This window comes from Ovis canadensis, chromosome 1 (genome assembly GCF_042477335.2).
Source record: "Ovis canadensis isolate MfBH-ARS-UI-01 breed Bighorn chromosome 1, ARS-UI_OviCan_v2, whole genome shotgun sequence".
Lineage (NCBI taxonomy): Eukaryota > Metazoa > Chordata > Mammalia > Artiodactyla > Bovidae > Ovis > Ovis canadensis.
The window spans coordinates 129,871,525-129,889,266 of NC_091245.1; the positions used below are offsets into that span (position 1 = coordinate 129,871,525).

General features: G+C 42.4%; 1 protein-coding gene across 3 annotated transcripts in view; it reads left to right on the top strand.

Moving 5' to 3' along the window:
* Positions 1-12,068, top strand: part of RWDD2B (RWD domain containing 2B) — a 16,811-nt gene extending 4,743 nt beyond the window's left edge. For 2 of the 3 annotated variants that reach the window (XM_069578317.1, XM_069578327.1), the window contains exons 3-7: positions 2,736-2,906; positions 8,027-8,253; positions 8,347-8,414; positions 8,532-8,894; positions 10,814-12,068. In XM_069578317.1, the coding sequence (XP_069434418.1) occupies positions 8,047-8,253; positions 8,347-8,414; positions 8,532-8,894; positions 10,814-11,048 (873 nt within the window). In that variant the 5' untranslated portion in view covers positions 2,736-2,906; positions 8,027-8,046 and the 3' untranslated portion in view covers positions 11,049-12,068. The remainder of the gene's footprint in view (positions 1-2,735; positions 2,907-8,026; positions 8,254-8,346; positions 8,415-8,531; positions 8,895-10,813) is intronic. The other variant, XM_069578336.1, reaches the window with a different exon arrangement.
* Positions 12,069-17,742: the final 5,674 nt, after the last annotated feature.

Consider the following 17,742-nt stretch of genomic DNA (forward strand, 5'->3'; position numbering starts at 1 on the left):
TGCTGGACGTCTCTACTTACTAGGTGGCTTGATAGACATTTCATTACCTAGTCTAAGACCAAACTTCAGATTTACACCATCTTCCCCATCCAAGTAAATGGCAGGTCCGTTCTTGCAGTTTTCTGGAAGCCTCGGAGTTATTCTTACATATCACATATAATTAATCAATGATCCTGTTGGTCTACTCTTAATACATGTCTAGAACACGAACAGTTGCTCACCACCTCCACTACCATACCCTAATCCAAGTCACCATCATCTCTCCTTCTATCATTGTAGTGCCTACCTGCTAACTCTGCTTCCATCCTTCTTCCCAGCAGTGTGAGCCTTTGATAAGTCAGACCCCTTCAGTGGCCTTCCATATCAGTCAGGATAAAACCCCAAATCCTGGGACTTCCCCGGTGGTCGAATGCTGCAAGATCCCCAGTGCTGCAACTAAGACCTGGCACAGCCGAATACATAATAAATATATCTTTTTAAAAAACCTAAATCCTAGCCATTCCCTGAGTTCCAACATGACTGCCCCTGATTTCCTCTCTAACGTTTTGTCCTAAAACCCTGCCCCTGGCTCACTGCTCCAGCCACCTGCTGTAGCATCATCGTGCTTCCTGGGCTATGGACATGCTGTTCCTTTTGCCTGGAAGACTTTTTGCTCATTTCAACACATGGCTTTCTTCTTCAATGCCTTCAAGTCTCATTCCCCCGCAGTCACCTTAGCAAAAAGGCTGTCCCTGGCCAGCCTGTGTATAATTGAACCACCCCCAGCAACTTGCACCTTATCTTATTTACCTTCTTCATAACCGTTATTCACTGGACATATATGTGGGGTGCAGGGGAGCGGTGTATGAAGTGCTTCCTCAGTGCCTCAGTGGTAAAGGATCAGCCTGCAGTGCAAGAGCTGCAGGAGATGTGTGTTCAGTCCCTGGGTTGGGAAGATCCCCAGGAAGAGGGCATGGCAATGTGTGTGTGTGTGTGCTGTTATCATAGTCTGCTCCCACTAGGTTAAATCTCTGACAGCAGAGATTTTTTTTTGTTTTTGTTACTTTAGTCCATCATTACAGTCTTAATGCTTGACATACAATAGGTACTCAAGAAATATTTGTTGATTGAATATAAAAATAGCAAGCTCTTTATGGCACTTGCTCTGTTGCCAGGCATCATTTTAAGTACTTCCCACACATCCTCACTTAATAACTTACAGCAGCCCTGTCATTCCCATTCTGGAGATGGGAAGAGTAAGGCACAGAAAATTAAGCCATCTGCCTCAGGTCACACAATTGGTAAGTGGCAGAGCCAGGAGTTGCATCTTGGCAGTGTGGCAACAAAGTATACTTAACCACTATGATAAAAACCCAAGTAAATTCACCTCCTCTAATAACCATCTAACAAGTTGTTTCCTAGTTCCCCAACTCCAACAGGACTAGAAAAGATAAGGAATTCTAATAGTCCAGGGATTTTAAATATTTCTGAAGATATATATATACACATATATATATTCTGAAGATATATGTGTGTGTGTGTGTATACATACATCCCCTGGAGAAGGGAATGGCAACCCACTCCACTATTCTTGCAAGGAAAATTCCATGGACAAAGGAGCCTGGTGGGCCACAGTCCACGGGGTCACAAAGAGGCAGACATGACTGAGCAACTAAGTGCACACAGACACAAACACATACACACACCCCTACATATATATCTTTTGGCCTTACCACATGGTACAAGCGGAGAAAGCAATGGCACCCCACTCCAGTACTCTTGCCTAGAAAATCCCATGGACAGAGGAGCCTGGTAGGCTGCAGTCTATGGGGTCATGAAGAGTCGGACATGACTGAGCAACCTCACTTTCACTTTTCACTTTCATGCTTTGGAGAAGGAAATGGCAACCCACTCCAGTGTTCTTGCCTGGAGAATTCCAGGGACAGGGCAGCCTGGTGGGCTGCCGTCCACGGGGTCGCACAGAGTTGGACAGGACTGAAGCGACTTAGCAGCAGCAGCAGCACGGTACACGGGGATCTTAGTTCCCTGACCAGGGATCAAGCGTACACCCCCTGCAGTGGAAACACAGAGTCTTAACCACTAGACCACTGGGGGAAGTCCCAAGGTATGGCCAGATTTAAAGGAACCATGACTTTCTCTAGGCTGAAAGTTCTACTGGAGCTAAAGAAGTGAAGGGCTGCCTGCAGGAGCTTGGTCATAGGTCATTGTCAGAATCCCACCAAAGCAGGGAAAGAATAATGAAGAAATACCCTGGCTTCTTTCTCCTCTCATCCTCCCACTTCCAGCCAGAGCACTGGCCAACCACAAGAAATGCAGAAGACTTGGGTGCTATAGGCTGTGGAGGTCAGCTGTCCAGAGTCCAGGGAAGGGTAAAGAAGGACCAAGAATGGGTTTAGAGGACAAACAATAAGTAGCATAAGGGAAAATATTCCAAACGATGAATCCCTGAATTATACCTGGGCAGCTGGACTTGTGAAGAAGGGATAGGTTCAGGTCCATGCTGTTTCTCTTGTGCTTTCTTGCCCTGCACACCTTTTTTCCCTTGGCACATTATGCCTCCTCCTCCCTTGTCTAAGTCTTTGCCTTCCTTTAAGGCTCAACTCAAATCATGCCACCTTCCTCAAATCTTTTTTTGATGACCCATTTTATTGATCATGCCCTCATTTTAATCCTTGTGATAATACTCGTCACTGAACACTTGGCCTTTTTACCTTCACTGTTCTATGTTTTATTAGATATAAGTCCTGATCTTCAAACTAAATAGTTCCAGGAAGGAATGAAGGATGAAGCTCTACAGATAATAGCTGCCCAATCAACCTTTACCAAAGATGAAAAGGAAGTCCATGAAGACACCACCAACTGAAATAATGGTGTTTGATTGCCCAGAGTAAATTCTCGTTGAGAAGGTAAGCCATGTTTCCTCTGTATCAGTGGGACTGTTTTCCATTTATAAGCATAACTCTTATTCCTTTCTAGTGAATTTAGAGGTACTACACGCTAATCATGAACTTCAAGCAATATAGAAGCATACAAATTAAAAAATGAAAATCCTTCTCTTCTTCTGTCAACCCACATTAGCCAACTGTTAGTAGTTTGGTGAATTCTCTTTGTGATTTTTTTTTTTCATGTATGTGTGATGGTAAGAAGGAATAGTAATATTGTTTATTGATTATTTATATTGTTCTACAACCTATTTTCATTTATTTTTTATTTTTATAGTCTACTATTTTAAGTAACCATACATCATGAACATCAATGTGAATATCCATTTTTTAAGTTATTTCATAATCTTCTACTGTTTGGGTATACAGGGTATACAGGCATATCTCATTTTATTGCACTTTGCAGATAGTATGTTTTTTGTTTTTTACAAATTGAAGGTTTGTTGTAACTTGAGCACATCTCCTGGTGGTATTTTTCCCACAGCATTTGCTCCCTTTGTGTCTCTCTCTCACATTTTGGTAATTCTCCCAATATTTCAAACTTTTCATTATTACCAAATTGGTTATAGTGATCTGTAACCAGTGATCTTTGATGTCATTATTACAAAAAGATTATCATTAAGGTTGTTGTGTGTTGTTTTTTTTTAGACATATTTCTATTGCATACTTAACAGAATACAGTGTAGTATAAACATAACTTTTATATGCAATGGGAAATCAAAATATTTGTGTCATTCACTTCATTGTGATACTCACATTATTATGTTGGTCTAGAATTAAACCTGCAGTATCTCTAAGATATGCCTATGTATTTACTTAACTCCTGTTCTGTTGCTGAACAATTAAGCCATTTCTGATTTTTTTTCTTATTATTAACAGTGACCATCCTTAGAAACACAGTTTTATGCGTCGGTTTTTCTTTAGGGCAGTTTCATAAGATTGGCATTTTTAAATCAGCTTTCCTTATAACAACGTTTCCCCCTTTTTCTTTTTTTTTAATGCCAACTTGATAAATTAAAAATATTATGTTAGAGGGACTTCCACTTTTCAGGATATTTTTCCTAGTCTTCCCCAAAAGAATCATGATATATATATATATAAAGGAGAACAATATTCTGAAAGGTGGAGAGAGGGTGGCAGATCAGTGAAGGACCTCAGGACCCAAGAAAGGACGTGATGATCACTCCTTTGGATATTTTTTTTTTTGCCTCAAATATCCCAGAGTTGACACAAAGAAGAAGCAACCCATTATAGTCTGCTGGTGTCATATTTTACCAGTGTCAGTAAAGTACAGAAACCTTATGTCACTTTTAATTCAATGATATAATAATCTTAAATTTTTCTTCTACATACATTTAGAACAACAGTCTTATAATTTGTGATTCAGCCTTCAGATATGTAGTGCCAATATTAAGAAACCCTGAAAGAGAGTCTAAAGTCTAGACTCTAGAGTTTCAACAAATTCATGTTTTCTGCGGCATACACAGAGCAACTTTCCAAAGTAGCTGGTGTTGACAGTTCTGAGCCCTTCTGAAGTTCTGCAGTTCCCTTCCCCACCCGACCAAGCAGTTAATAAAGGGAAAAAAGCTGAAATCTAAGTTAGCTGTGACTCATTCACCCCTTTCCATCTTCCCGTATTTTGTTGACAGCATTTATCTGTCATTTCTGTCCCTTTATATTTAAGAATCTATTCCTTTACTCTAATTTTAATGGAGGGAAAAGAGAGAAAGAGAAATAAATACATGTGCTCAGCCTCCATGTTTTATTAGATGGCCCTGCACTTTCATGCAAATGAAAATCAAGTTATCAAATTCTAAAAAATGTTTTAAAATCCTATTTTGGTTAGCATCTTGTAATCTTTATAACCTTGGAGTGGGGAAGACTCTTTTCCAACGAAGATTCAAAGTCCAAAAGCTGTAAAAGAAAAGGCTGGTGAGTCTGCCTCCTTAAAAGTAAAAACGAATGAATGGCTCTCACAAACACAGAACATCATATAAAGACTATATACCAAGAATTTTTCTTAAAGCAGGGGACTGTGTGAAAATTTTAAACTTCCATGTAGCAACTTTCTGGAAGGCAACTTGACAATATCCAAACTTGTAAAATGCTGTACCAATCAGCCACCTCTGCAAACTTACTCTTGTGTATGTATTATTCACAGCTCACCAAACTGTGTCTATTTGTATGTGTGTGTATTCATAAAGTTCCACTATAGAAGTGTTCGTAATAGCAAAACTGTGGGAAAAAACCCAGTGCCCATCAGTAGATATGGAATGCAATAAATTATGATGTATCTATCTGATTCACTATGAGTCAACCACCAGAAAGAATGAGATAAATCAATCTATGTGCTGACAGTGAATCAGTTCAGATCAGTTCAGTTCAGTCGCTCAATCATGTCCGACTCTTTGCGACCCCATGACTTGCAGCACGCCAGGCCTCCCTGTTCATCACCAACTCCTGGAATTCACTCAGACTCACGTCCATTGAGTCCGTGATGCCATCCAGCCATCTCATCCTCGGTCATCCCCTTCTTCTCCTGCCTCCAGTCCCTCCCAGCATCAGAGTCTTTTCCAATGAGTCAACTCTTTACATGAGGTGGCCAAAGTACTGGAGTTTCAGCTTTAGCATCATTCCTTCCAAAGAAATCCCAGGGTTGATCTCCTTCAGAATGGACTGGTTGGATCTCCTTGCAGTCCAAGGGACTCTCAAGAGTCTTCTCCAACACCACACTTCAAAAGCATCAATTCTTTGGCACTCTGCCTTCTTCCCAGTCCAACTCTCACATCCATACATGACCACAGGAAAAACCATAGCCTTGACTAGACGGACCTTAGTCGGCAAAGTAATGTCTCTGCTTTTGAATATACTATCTAGGTTGGTCATAACTTTTCTTCCAAGGAGTAAGCGTCTTTTAATTTCATGGCTGCAGTCACCATCTGCAGTGATTTTGGAGCCCCCAAAAATGAAGTCTGACACTGTTTCTACTGTTTCCCCATCTATTTCCCATGAAGTGATGGGACCAGATGCCATGATCTTCGTTTTCTGAATGTTGAGCTTTAAGCCAACTTTTTCACTCTCCTCTTTGACTTTCATCAAGAGGCTTTTTAGTTTCTCTTCACTTTCTGCCATAAGGGTGGTGTCATCTGCATATCTGAGGTTATTGGTATTTCTCCCGGCAGTCTTGATTCCAGCTTGTGTTTCTTCCAGTCCAGCGTTTCTCATGATGTACTCTGCATAGAAGTTAAATAAGCAGGGTGACAATATACAGCCTTGACGTACTCCTTTTCCTGTTTGGAACCAGTCTTGTTCCATGTCCAGTCCTAACGGTTGCTTCCTGACCTGCATACAGATTTCTCAAGAGGCAAGCCAGGTGGTCTGGTATTCCCATCTCTTTCAGAATTTCCCACAGTTTCTTGTGATCGACACAGTCAAAGGCTTTGGTATAGTCAATAAAGCAGAAATAGATGTTTTTCTGGCACTCTCTTGCTTTTTCCATGATCTAGCGGATGTTGGCAATTTGATCTCTGGTTCCTCTGCCTTTTCTAAAACCAGCTGGAACATCAGGGAGTTCACGGTTCATGTATTGCTGAAGCCTGGCTTGGAGAATTTTGAGCATTACTTTACTAGCATGTGAGATGAGTGCAATTGTGCGGTAGTTTGAGCATTCTTTGGCATTGCCTTTCTTTGGGATTGGGATGAAAACTGACCTTTTCCAGTGCTGTGGCCACTGCTGAGTTTTCCAAACTTGCTGGCATATTGAGTGCAGCACTTTCACAGCATCATCTTTCAGGATTTGAAATAGCTCAACTGGAATTCCGTCACCTCCACTAGCTTTGTTCATAGTGATGCTTTCTAAGGCCCACTTGACTTCACATTCCAAGATGTCTGGCTCTAGATGAGTGATCACATCATCATGATTATCTTGGTCATGAAGATCTTTTTTGTACAGTTCTTCCATGTATTCTTGCCACCTGTTAATATCTTCTGCTTCTGTTAGGTCCATACCATTTCTGTCCTTTATCGAGCCCATCTCTGCATGAAATGTTCCCTTGGTATCTCAAATTTTCAGTGAATAGATCTCCAAAATATATTTGGTGGGGAGAGAGTTAGGAAGTAAGGACAAAAGATTTGTAAATATCACCCCTTCTAGATATATTTTAATGATATATTTCATTCTCTACATATATTTACAATTATACCACCATGGTATATGTGTAATGCCTAAAGTGTTTCTGAAACACCAAAATCTCTGCCTTGGATAGGGGGCTTAGCTAGAGGAAGCAATCACCAGCAGCAAACTGTGTCTTCACTTTTAACCTTTCTCCATCATTTGAATTTTATAATCTTGTGACTTTTTGCTGTTGTTGACATGTGTTACTTGAGCTATGGGATAATTAGCCTTTATTTTCTGTTTTTCACATTCTTCTGTTTTTTAAAAACTAATGAATATTAAGAGAAAAAAATGACCACACATCTAACTTTCTTCCTTATTCTTTTCATTCTGAGTTTCCAAGGTAACCAGACAGAGCCTCTCTCCTGGTTATATCATTGATATGACTTTTGACTACACAATTAGTTTACTTCCATGTAATTGCTCATTGTGGTATCTCAAGACGCCACATCAACTATCTATAGAGAAATCTGGTGCCTGGGTTTCTTTGGAGTTTTACCACTGTCATTGGGTTGTCCTGCAGTTTGGATCCCTGGTGGTGGTTTAGTCGTTCAGTCACATCCAGCTTTTTGCCACCTCATGGACTGTAGCCTGCCAGGCTCCTCTATCCATGGGATTTCCCAGGCAAGAATACTGGAGTAGATTGCTATTCCTTTCTCCAGGGGATCTACCTGACCCAAGGATCAAACCTGGGTCTCCCGCATTGCAGGCAGATTCTTCACCAACTGGGCTACCAGGGAAACCCCTTTCGATCCTTAGTATATTACATCTGAAAGTAACACAGAAGGTATTCTGATTAAATGTCATATTTTATTAAGATTTTCAGTAAGTACCCATGTTCAATATGTACCGATGTTGAGTTCTCCCAAGATTGTATTTATAAATGTCTCTCTTATCCTTACCTTCTTAGAAACTTCCAGGTACCCCGAAATGACTGAGATTGACCAGGCAGAGGCCCAACTCTCTGAGTTGGACCTGCTGGCCAGTATGTTCCCCGGTGAGAACGAGCTCATCATGAATGACCAGCTGGCTTTAGCAGAACTGAAAGAGTGCATTGAAAAGAGGACCATGGAAGGACGATCTTCAAAAGTTTACTTTACAATCAGTATGAATCTGGACGTATCTGAGGAAGCAGTGGTAATTCAGTGTTACTTTTGGAAGCATTGAAATATGTCTCAACTTAAAACAGCACTTAGGGCAATTTTTCTCTCTCTCTCTTTTTTTAATCAGGTGATGTTTTCTCTGGCCTGTATTCTTCCTTTTAAATACCCTGCAGTTCTGCCTGAAATTACTGTCAGGTACGTTACAGACCCTGACCAACTTTAGAGGTCAAAACTAATCTGAGAACAAAAGCACTTCTCAAGTTTGTTCTGAGAAAATTGATTTAATGTTTAATCCCATATCTTTTCCATCAGGTCAGAATTATTAAGTAGATCCGAGCAGGCTCAGCTGAACACGGATCTGACTGCATACCTACAAAAGAACTGTCTCGGAGATGTCTGTATACTGAATGCCACAGAGTGGGTTCGAGAACATGCTTCTGGCTACATCAGCAAAGACGTCACCCCATCCCCTGCTCCAGGAAGTACAGTCCAGCCAGGCGACCACGTTCTCACAAGGCTCTGGATCTACAGCCATCATATCTACAACAAATACAAAAGAAAGAGTATTCTTGAGTGGGCAAAGGAGCTTTCCCTCTCTGGGTTTAGCATGCCTGGGAAACCTGGTGTTGTTTGTGTGGAAGGCCCACAGAGTGCCTGTGAAGAATTCTGGTCAAGGTTGGCTATCACCACCTTTTTTGTTGTTGTTGTTGTGCTAAGTCTTCATTGCTACGTGCGGGCTTTCTCTCCTCTTACAGCGAGTGGGCACTACTCTCTAGTTGTGGTCTGTGGGCTTCTCATTGTGGCTTCTCTTATAGCAGAGCACAGGCTTTAGACACATGGGCTCAGGAGTTGTGACTTGCTGGCTCTAAGACACCAGGCAGGGCTTCAGGAGCTGTGGTTTGCGGGCCCTAAAGCATGCAGGCTTCTGGAGTTGTGCCTCATGGGCTTAGCGGCTTCACAGTATGTGGAATCTCGCTGGACCAGCGATCAAACCTGTGTCTCCTGCACTGGCAGGTGGATTCTTATCCACTGTATCACCAGAGAAGTCCAGGGTTTTCACAACTTCTGTATGCCTTGTCAATTATTACAGTATACAACATGATACTTAGTTCAGTTCAGTCGCTCAGTCATGTCTGATTCTTTGTGACCCCATGGACTGCAGCACGCCAGGCTTCCCTGTCCATGACCAACTCCTGGAGTCTACTCAAACTCACGTCTATAGAGTTGGTGATGCCATCCAACCATCTCATCCTCTGTCATCCCCTTCTCCTCCTTCCTTCAATCTTTCCCAGAATCAGGGTCTTTTTCAATGAGTCAGTTCTTTGCATCTGTTGGCCAAAGTATTGGAACTTCAGCTTCAGCACCCATCCTTCCAATGAATATTCAGGACTGATTTCCTTTAGGATAGACTGGTTGGATCTCCTTGCAGTCCAAGGGACTCTCAAGAGTCCTCTCCAACAGCAGAGTTCAAAAGCATCAATTCTTCAGCGCTCAGCTTTTTTTATAGTCCAACTCTCACATCCATACATGACTACCAGAAAAACCATAGCCTTGACTGGATGGACCTTTGTCGGCAAAGTAACGTCTCTGCTTTTTAATATGCTGTCTAGGTTCGTCATAGCTTTCCTTCCAAAGAGTGAGTGTCTCTTAATTTCATGGCTGCAGTCACCATCTGCAGTGATTTTGGAGCCCAAGAAAAAAAGTCTGTCACTGTGCCATGTATCACATGATACTAGAGATGTGGAAATCTGTGTCCCTGAAGTCATATCAGGATTTAGTCTAAAACAGCACTCACATTTGGTCAGTGTACTCCTCTCACCTGACATACGGCACAGAGAAGATATTCTGTAGGTAGACATTAAATCCCGCCCCTGCCCACAACACTGTCTACTGTCCCCTCCATTTCTATGGATCTGATTCTTCTCTCAGCGATGTTGTAAGTTGTGGTTACCCTCTGGAACAAGATTTCTAATCTTATTTCTCTGAAAGTGAGAAATGAAAAGTATCAGTCGCTCAGTCATGTCTGACTCTTAGTGACCCCATGGGCTGTAGCCTGCCAATCTCCCGTGTCCATGGAATTCTCCAGGCAAGAATACTGGAGTGGGTTGCCATTCCCTTCTCCAGGGGATCTTCCTGACCCAGGAACTGAATCTGGGTCTCCTGCATTGCGGCAGATTTACTGTCTGAGCCACTAGGGAATCTTATTTCTTTACTGATACCCTAAATCACAAGCCCCTTCAAGAGGTCAAGATTCAGGAATTTCTACATTTGTAAAATGCTGATACCAGGCAGTCATAATAGCAGTAGATGAGTTTGGGGATGGGATATGGAGGAAATGGCAACCCACTCCAGTATTCTTGCCTGGAAAAGCCCTTATACAGAGGAGCCTGGTGGGCTTAACAGTCCATAGCATTGCAAAACAGACATGACTGATCACACATTACTGGAATCATATTAGATTAAAATAAAATCCATGTGAGATGAAAGGACATTTCTTCTAGGAAAAAGCATTGATAAATCTATTTTATAACTTCTACTTTCAGGGCTTTAGAGTACACATTTTCAAATTTTCTACTCTGAAAATTTCTTTTCAGGCTCAGAAAATTAAACTGGAAGAGAATTTTAATTCGCCATCGAGAAGATATTCCTTTTGATGGTACGAGTGAGGACATGGAGAGACAAAGAAAATTTTCAGTTTTTGAAGAAAAAGTATTCAGTGTTAATGGAGCCAGAGGAAACCACATGGACTTTGGTCAGCTGTATCAGTTTTTGAATGCCAACAAATGTGGGAATGTTTTCCAGATGTTGTTTGGTGTGGAAGGACAGTGAGCAGGGGAGTGGCTGAAAGCGTTTTGCCACTGTTGGTCTTTTGACTTTTTCCTCTCTTTTGCTTGAAAGATTTTGACTTTAGTCCCACTCTAGAATGTTAGGGAGGGGAAAAAAAGGCAAAGCAATGTAGCAGAAATGCATCTGTTAAAAATATGTCATGATTAGAACTGAGTTTTAATTTATAATCTTAAAATTGTTGATAGACATTTCTTGACTTACAAGCTACCTATTTTGAAAAAGAAGTTAATTATATTTAATTATAACATTGGTGGTCCAACTTGCCACCCATTCCCAACCCCTTTCCCCTGTATCTGTCTCCACTTAAGAACCTGGAAAAGCTAAATGCTCACTGTCTCAGACTCTTGCAGCTAGGGTGGCCGGGGGACACAGCTTTGACCACGGAACCTCTGGGAAAACTTTTGCTTCCCTGATTAAAGTGATAGGTACAACTAGGGCACCTCTTCCCTCTCTTCTGTCACAAGCACCAAAATGATCACTAGAGCTGCAGTCGTCCTTTCAGCCATGAAGGAAGGAGGGGTGAAGAGAGCCACAGAGATGCCAATCCTCAAGCAGTTGAACCACTGATCCAACACTAGCACCTGCCTATCTCTAGACAGCTTATTAAGAAATAAAACCAGTTTTATTTGTATTTCTGTGCCTGTTACTAGCAGCTGAAAGTGAGTTTGCCAATTAGATTTTTTTCAGAGTATTAGTTTTGCATGTACCCCATCCATTTGGTACAAAGACAGGTGGGATTTTTCTTAAACAGAGTTTGCAGTTCATCTCTATTTCTGTATGCTCATGCTCTGCCCTGCTCCTTGGCTTACCTCACAGAAGGCTTAGAAGACTTTTTAATAGGTCTCAAGCATGCATGGAATTGGTAATTTAGAGCATTTGTTTCTGGCAAATTGGATTTTGACACATTTTTTTCATTCTGCAAGTGGCTTTCTGTAAATCTACTTTCAACAAATTGACCCACTCAAATAAACACACAACCTGGTTTTCGAGACCCTGCATAAACCAGTTTCAAAAGTGATGATTAAATATTTACTAATTGCTAGCACCCAGGTTGATCCTGTGTGTTGGGTGTTCCTTGAGTCAGACTCTGATAGAGGGGTCAGGGGCACGATACATTGTTTATCTTAGTAAAACAGAGGCAACTTCTGTGGCCATCACTAAGTGTAGGCAGAAAACAAAAAGGGATAAAAGAACTACAAGGAAACGTAGATAGACCTTGGATATACACACATGGAAAAATCCAAATGGTGTTCATGGATGCAAGTCTTACATGCCTTCTCAGGTTCCCCCCCCCCCGCTGCCCGCCTCCCCGGTGCCCTGTCAGCTGCCCTGGAAATGCCAGGCCCTCCTCAGCTGCCACCACACAGCCAGATGGACCAGCTGTACCTTAGTTTCTGACTTCCCCCACCACTTCCAGGTTTGGATGAGTACCCCACCAAACATGATACCGACATGGCAACAAGCCACCAAGGGGGCCAGGTGACGCCCATGTTACTTTCAGCAGGGCTAAACTGCTAAAACTTCTTTACTCTTTGTACATTATTTTAATGAAAAACACATTGTATGTATAAATATATAGATCTCAAGCGAAATATAAAAACATTGACTACAATAATATAGCTTTATAAGCTTTCTTCACAGACTACTGTCAAATTTAGACATTGAACTATTAACACAGTGATCAAGAGAAGTACAGAGTTTTCAGCTGCATAATTAAGAAATTTTCTCTGAAAATGAAGTATTAGTCAATACTTCAATAAAGAAATACATCAATAAAGAAAACAGCAAGTTACATAGTCTGCCTACATTATATAATGTAAAAGACACAGTAAAAACTGTAAGAAACTAAAGTTAAATGTAATAGGCAATATAGCTTTTTTTCATTATACCAATGATTACAGGCTTCCCTGGTGGCTCAGTGCCTGCCAGTGCCAAGACACAGGTGTGATCCCAGGGCTGGGAGGATTCCCTGGAGAAGGAGATGGCACCCACTCCAGTGTTCTTGCCTGGGAAGTCTCATGGACAGAGGAACCTGGCAGGGTACAGTCCACGGGGTCACAAGAGTCAGACATGGCTTAGTGACTAACCAACCAAACCAATGTACTACGTATATAAACATCCTTAAATGTAAAAGTATTCAGTATGATTGCATGGTGTTTATCCCACAATGACAGTTTGTCAATGTATTAATCTGAAAAGTATCTTGAACTGAAATCATCTGAAAAGAAATGATAAATCTTTAAAAGAAAGTCTTAGTCTCAAGTTATGTTTAACATAATCGATAGAATCTATAGAAACCAACAGTGTTGGCAGGAAACTCGCTACATAGACATTTTTATTTGTAAAAGTAATTCTGGTACAAACAATAGTTTTCTTAAGTCAAAACAAAATAAAAAACCCTAAATTTAACCTCATAAAACCAAATTGTTTGGATTAACAAAGTCAAACCTACCCCCTGCACATTACTTTGACAGAGTGCATTAAAAAAAAAAAAAAAAAAAAACACTGTTATCTGCTGTCCAGCAGAACTGATGATTACTTTTGGCACCTATATAAAAGTAACAAGCACAGATTTCTTTTTTAAAGAAAGTTGTATATCAGGGAAACCCAACAATGCATCATTTGTGAAATTCCACTAAAGCTACCAGGCAGCCAAGAGTTGCTAGAACAGAAGAACTGATGCAATGCCAAAGAATGCTCAAACTACCGCACAAAGGAAATGGCAACCCACTCCAGTGTTCTTGCCTGGAGAACCCCAGGGACGGGAGCCTGGTGGGCTGCCGGGAGCCAGCGTGAGGAATCCCACCGTGACAAGGTCATGCGGAAGGAAGCATCACAAAACGCAAGGACATGATTGGCTTCAGGGGTTCCCCCTGGAATTTCCTGAGCACCCACTCCCCAAGACCAGAGTCTGCCTGCTTTACTGTGTTATGCTTTCCACCTACTCTTCTGTCATTAACAGGGGGCTGTGCCCCCACCACCATTTTCTGGAAAAGATTAGAGCTTTTAGATAATAAATCTCCTGGGCATAATACGAGTGTTTCAATCCAAAAACCCCTCTGATGGCTTTCTAACCTGCCTGCAGGACTCGTACAGCTGCGCACGTGATTGTTTGAGGTCTCCTGACAGCAGGAGGCACAGGAAGCTTAAAATATCCTAGGAATGTAGGGGCTTCCGAGGAATCAAAATCATTAGAATAGGACTGATTAAAGGTTTCATTTGTTGAGCCAATACTTGCTGCAAAGTTTTTATATCTTTTATTATTAGATATAGTTGGTATATAGAAAAACAGGTAGTAGACCTGGTATTAGCAACATTAGATCTTTGAGTTAAGTACTTTCTTTGTTATAACCCACTGCACCTTTGTCCTACAGGAATGTAACTTTATTTAGTACTTTGAGGGTGATGCAGAGTAAAGAAAAAACACTTGAAAGGGAAAGGAGTTTTCTGGTTGATAGACAATTATACAGGAAGAGAACCATAAAAGTGTTAACAGGCCTCTTGGCCAGAAGATAATGTAAACCACCTGAGACCTTTTGTATACGGGAGGGTATGCAAAAAGAAAGCCTTGTTTGTCTCAATGAGGGTCAGGACTGCGGCCCCTACATAACTCTGCATATTCCATTATTTCTTTATGTACAACTTGGGGTATATAAGCTTATTTTGAAAAATAGTTTTTGGAGTCTTGCACCGATGCTGGGCTTGCTCATGTCGTTCTTTTCTCCCTTTTTCGGCTGAATTCCCATCTGGGGCATGGAGGCTCACCATGTCTACTTACTTGTCCCGGCTTCTAAGATCCGTAAGAGACAGAGCCCAAGGCGGGGCACTCTCCGATATTCAAACAGACGCTGGTGGCCTAATGTAGATGGTGCAAGCTCCTTGTCTGGAACTTTATTGTGTCTCCACGTATACCAAGTTATTCAGCCTCTTTTCTCCACTTAATTTTCCTACTATACTATTTCTTCCTAATCTAATCTTATCTCTCTAAATAAATAAGTTTTTCCTCGCCAACGCCGTCCCCGCTTTGAATTCCCTGGATACACCGGGGCTGGACCCTGGCAGTGGGCTGCCGTCTATGGGGTCACAGAGTTGGACACGACTGAAGTGACTTAGCAGCAGCAGCAGCAGCACACGCTAGTAAAGTAATGCTCAAAATTCTCCAAGCCAGGCCTCAGCAATATGTGAACTGTGAACCTGCAGATGTTCAATCTGGTTTTAGAAAAGGCAGAGGAACCAGGGATCAAATTGCCAACATCCACTGGATCATCAAAAAAGCAAGAGTTCCAGAAAAACATCTATTTCTGCTTTATTGACTATGCCAAATCCTTTGTGTGAATCACCAAAACTGTGGAAAATTCTGAAATAGATTGGAATACCAGACCACCTGACCTGTCTCTTGAGAAATCTGTATGCAGATCAGGAAGCAACAGTTAGAACTGGGCATGGAACAACAGACTGGTTCCAATTAGGAAAAGGAGTATGCTTCCCTGGTGGCTCAGAGGTCAAAGTGTCTGCCTGCAATGTGGGAGACCTGGGTTTGATCCTTGTGTCAGGAAGATTCCCCTGGAGTAGGAAATGGCAACTTACTCCAGTATTCTTGCCTGGAGAATCCCATGGAGAGAGGAGCCTGGTAGGCTACAGTCCATGGGGTTGCAAAGAGTTGGACATGACTGAGCGACTTCACTTTCAAGGCTGTATATTGTCACCCTGCTTATTTAACTTTTGTGCAGAGTACATCATGAGAAATGCTAGGCTGGATGAAGCACAACCTGGAATCAAGATTGCTGGGAGAAATATCAATAACCTCAGATATGCAGATGACACCACCCTTATGGCAGAAAGTGAAGAAGAACTAAAGAGCCTCTTGATGAAAGTGAAAGAGGAGAGTGAAAAAGTTGGCTTAAAACTCAACATGCAGAAACCTAAGATCATGGCATCCAGTCCTGTCACTTCATGGCAAAGAGATGGGGAAACAGTGCCTGACTATGTTTCTGGGCTCCAAAATCACTGCAGATGGTGACTGAAGCTGTGAAATTAAAAGACGCTTACTCTTTGGAAGGAAAGTTATGACCAACCTAGACAGCATATTAAAAAGCAGAGACATTACTTTGCCAACAAAGGTCCATCTAGTCAAGGCTATGGTTTTTCCTGTGGTCATGTATGGATGTGAAAGTTGGACTATAAAGAAAGCTGAGCGCCAAAGAATTGATGCTTTTGAACTGTGGTGTTGGAGAAGACTCTTGCGAGTCCCTTGGACTGCAAGGAGATCCAACCAGTCCTTCCTAAAGGAAATCAGTCCCTAATATTCACTGGAAGGACTGATGCTGAAGCTGAAACTCCAATACTTAGGCCACCTGATGGGAAGAACTGACTCATTTGAAAAGACCCTGATGCTGGCAAAGGTTGAAGGAAGGAGAAGGGGACGACAGAGGATGAGATGGTTGGATGGCATCAACGACTCAATGGACATTAGTTTGGGTGAACTCCCTGAGTTGGTGATGGACAGGGAGGCCTGGCTTGGTGCAGTCCATGGGGTCGCAACGAGTCAGGCACGACTGAACTGAACTGAAGGACAGGTACAGGTACATTACTTGCCAGTCCCCTGTCCCCCCGAAACAATGATTACAACTACTTAAAAAAAGAAAGTGAAGTCGCTTAGTCGTGTCTGACTCGTTGTGACCCCACGGACTGTAGCCCTTCAAGCTCCTCTGTCCACGGGATTTTCCAGGCAAGAATACTGGAGTGGGTTGCCAGTTCCTTCTCCAGAGGATCTCCCCCACCCAGGGACTGAACTCGGCTCTACCCGCATTATAGGCAAACGCTTTACCGCCTGAGCCACCAGTGAAGATCTAAGCCCACAAATATTCTGCAAAGGGGCACCAGGAGTCTTCCCCTTTAGCACCATCTGGCAATCTGACCCACCGCGTCGTAGGAGGGATGTACGCCTTCAAGTCCTCTGCCTCTGCCATCTCTACGAAATGTCAAAGGCAGACATCTGCTCCTTGGAGGAGCAGAACCCGGGGAGGGAAGACTCCAGCTCAGCGGCGTAAAGCAGGTGACTGGCTGCCTACGGACACCAGGGTCCCGAGATGCTCCCAAATACACAGACTTCACGCGCTTCGCTCACACGCTCGCAGAGTTCAGTCACCTGACCTCCGCCTGCGCAGCTGGGAGGCCCCTATGGTGACTTCACGCATGCGCCCCGGAAGCACGCTCCCTCTTAGGGGCAAAGGCGTATTGAGGCTGTCCGGCAGGGGGCGCTGGTTTGTGATCTGTCGGCAGGGTGCTGACCCTGGCTCCCGGTGGGCTCGTCCTTCAGGCGGGCATCCTCCAGCCCTGACAGAGGCTTCTCTGGTGTTGAGATGCGCTTTTTTTCTTTTTAATATTTATCTTTCGGGGGAAAAAAATGGCATCGACCCACATTCTCTTGGGATTGCCCAGGTGTTGCTAACAGCTGGAATAATTGGAGGCATGATGCTCCAGGGACCTGAATGGTGTCTTTGAGGACCAGGGTGTCTGTCCCTGGATCTTAACCAAGGAATTACTGAAATGGAGGCTTAATTATTTTTTTTAATATCAAAACTATTTTTATTTCGTTTTAAACTGATACTCTATTGTTTGAAACGAATCGAAGTCTTTTCAGAGAAATTTAAATGACCGGAGTGCTCAACAATAT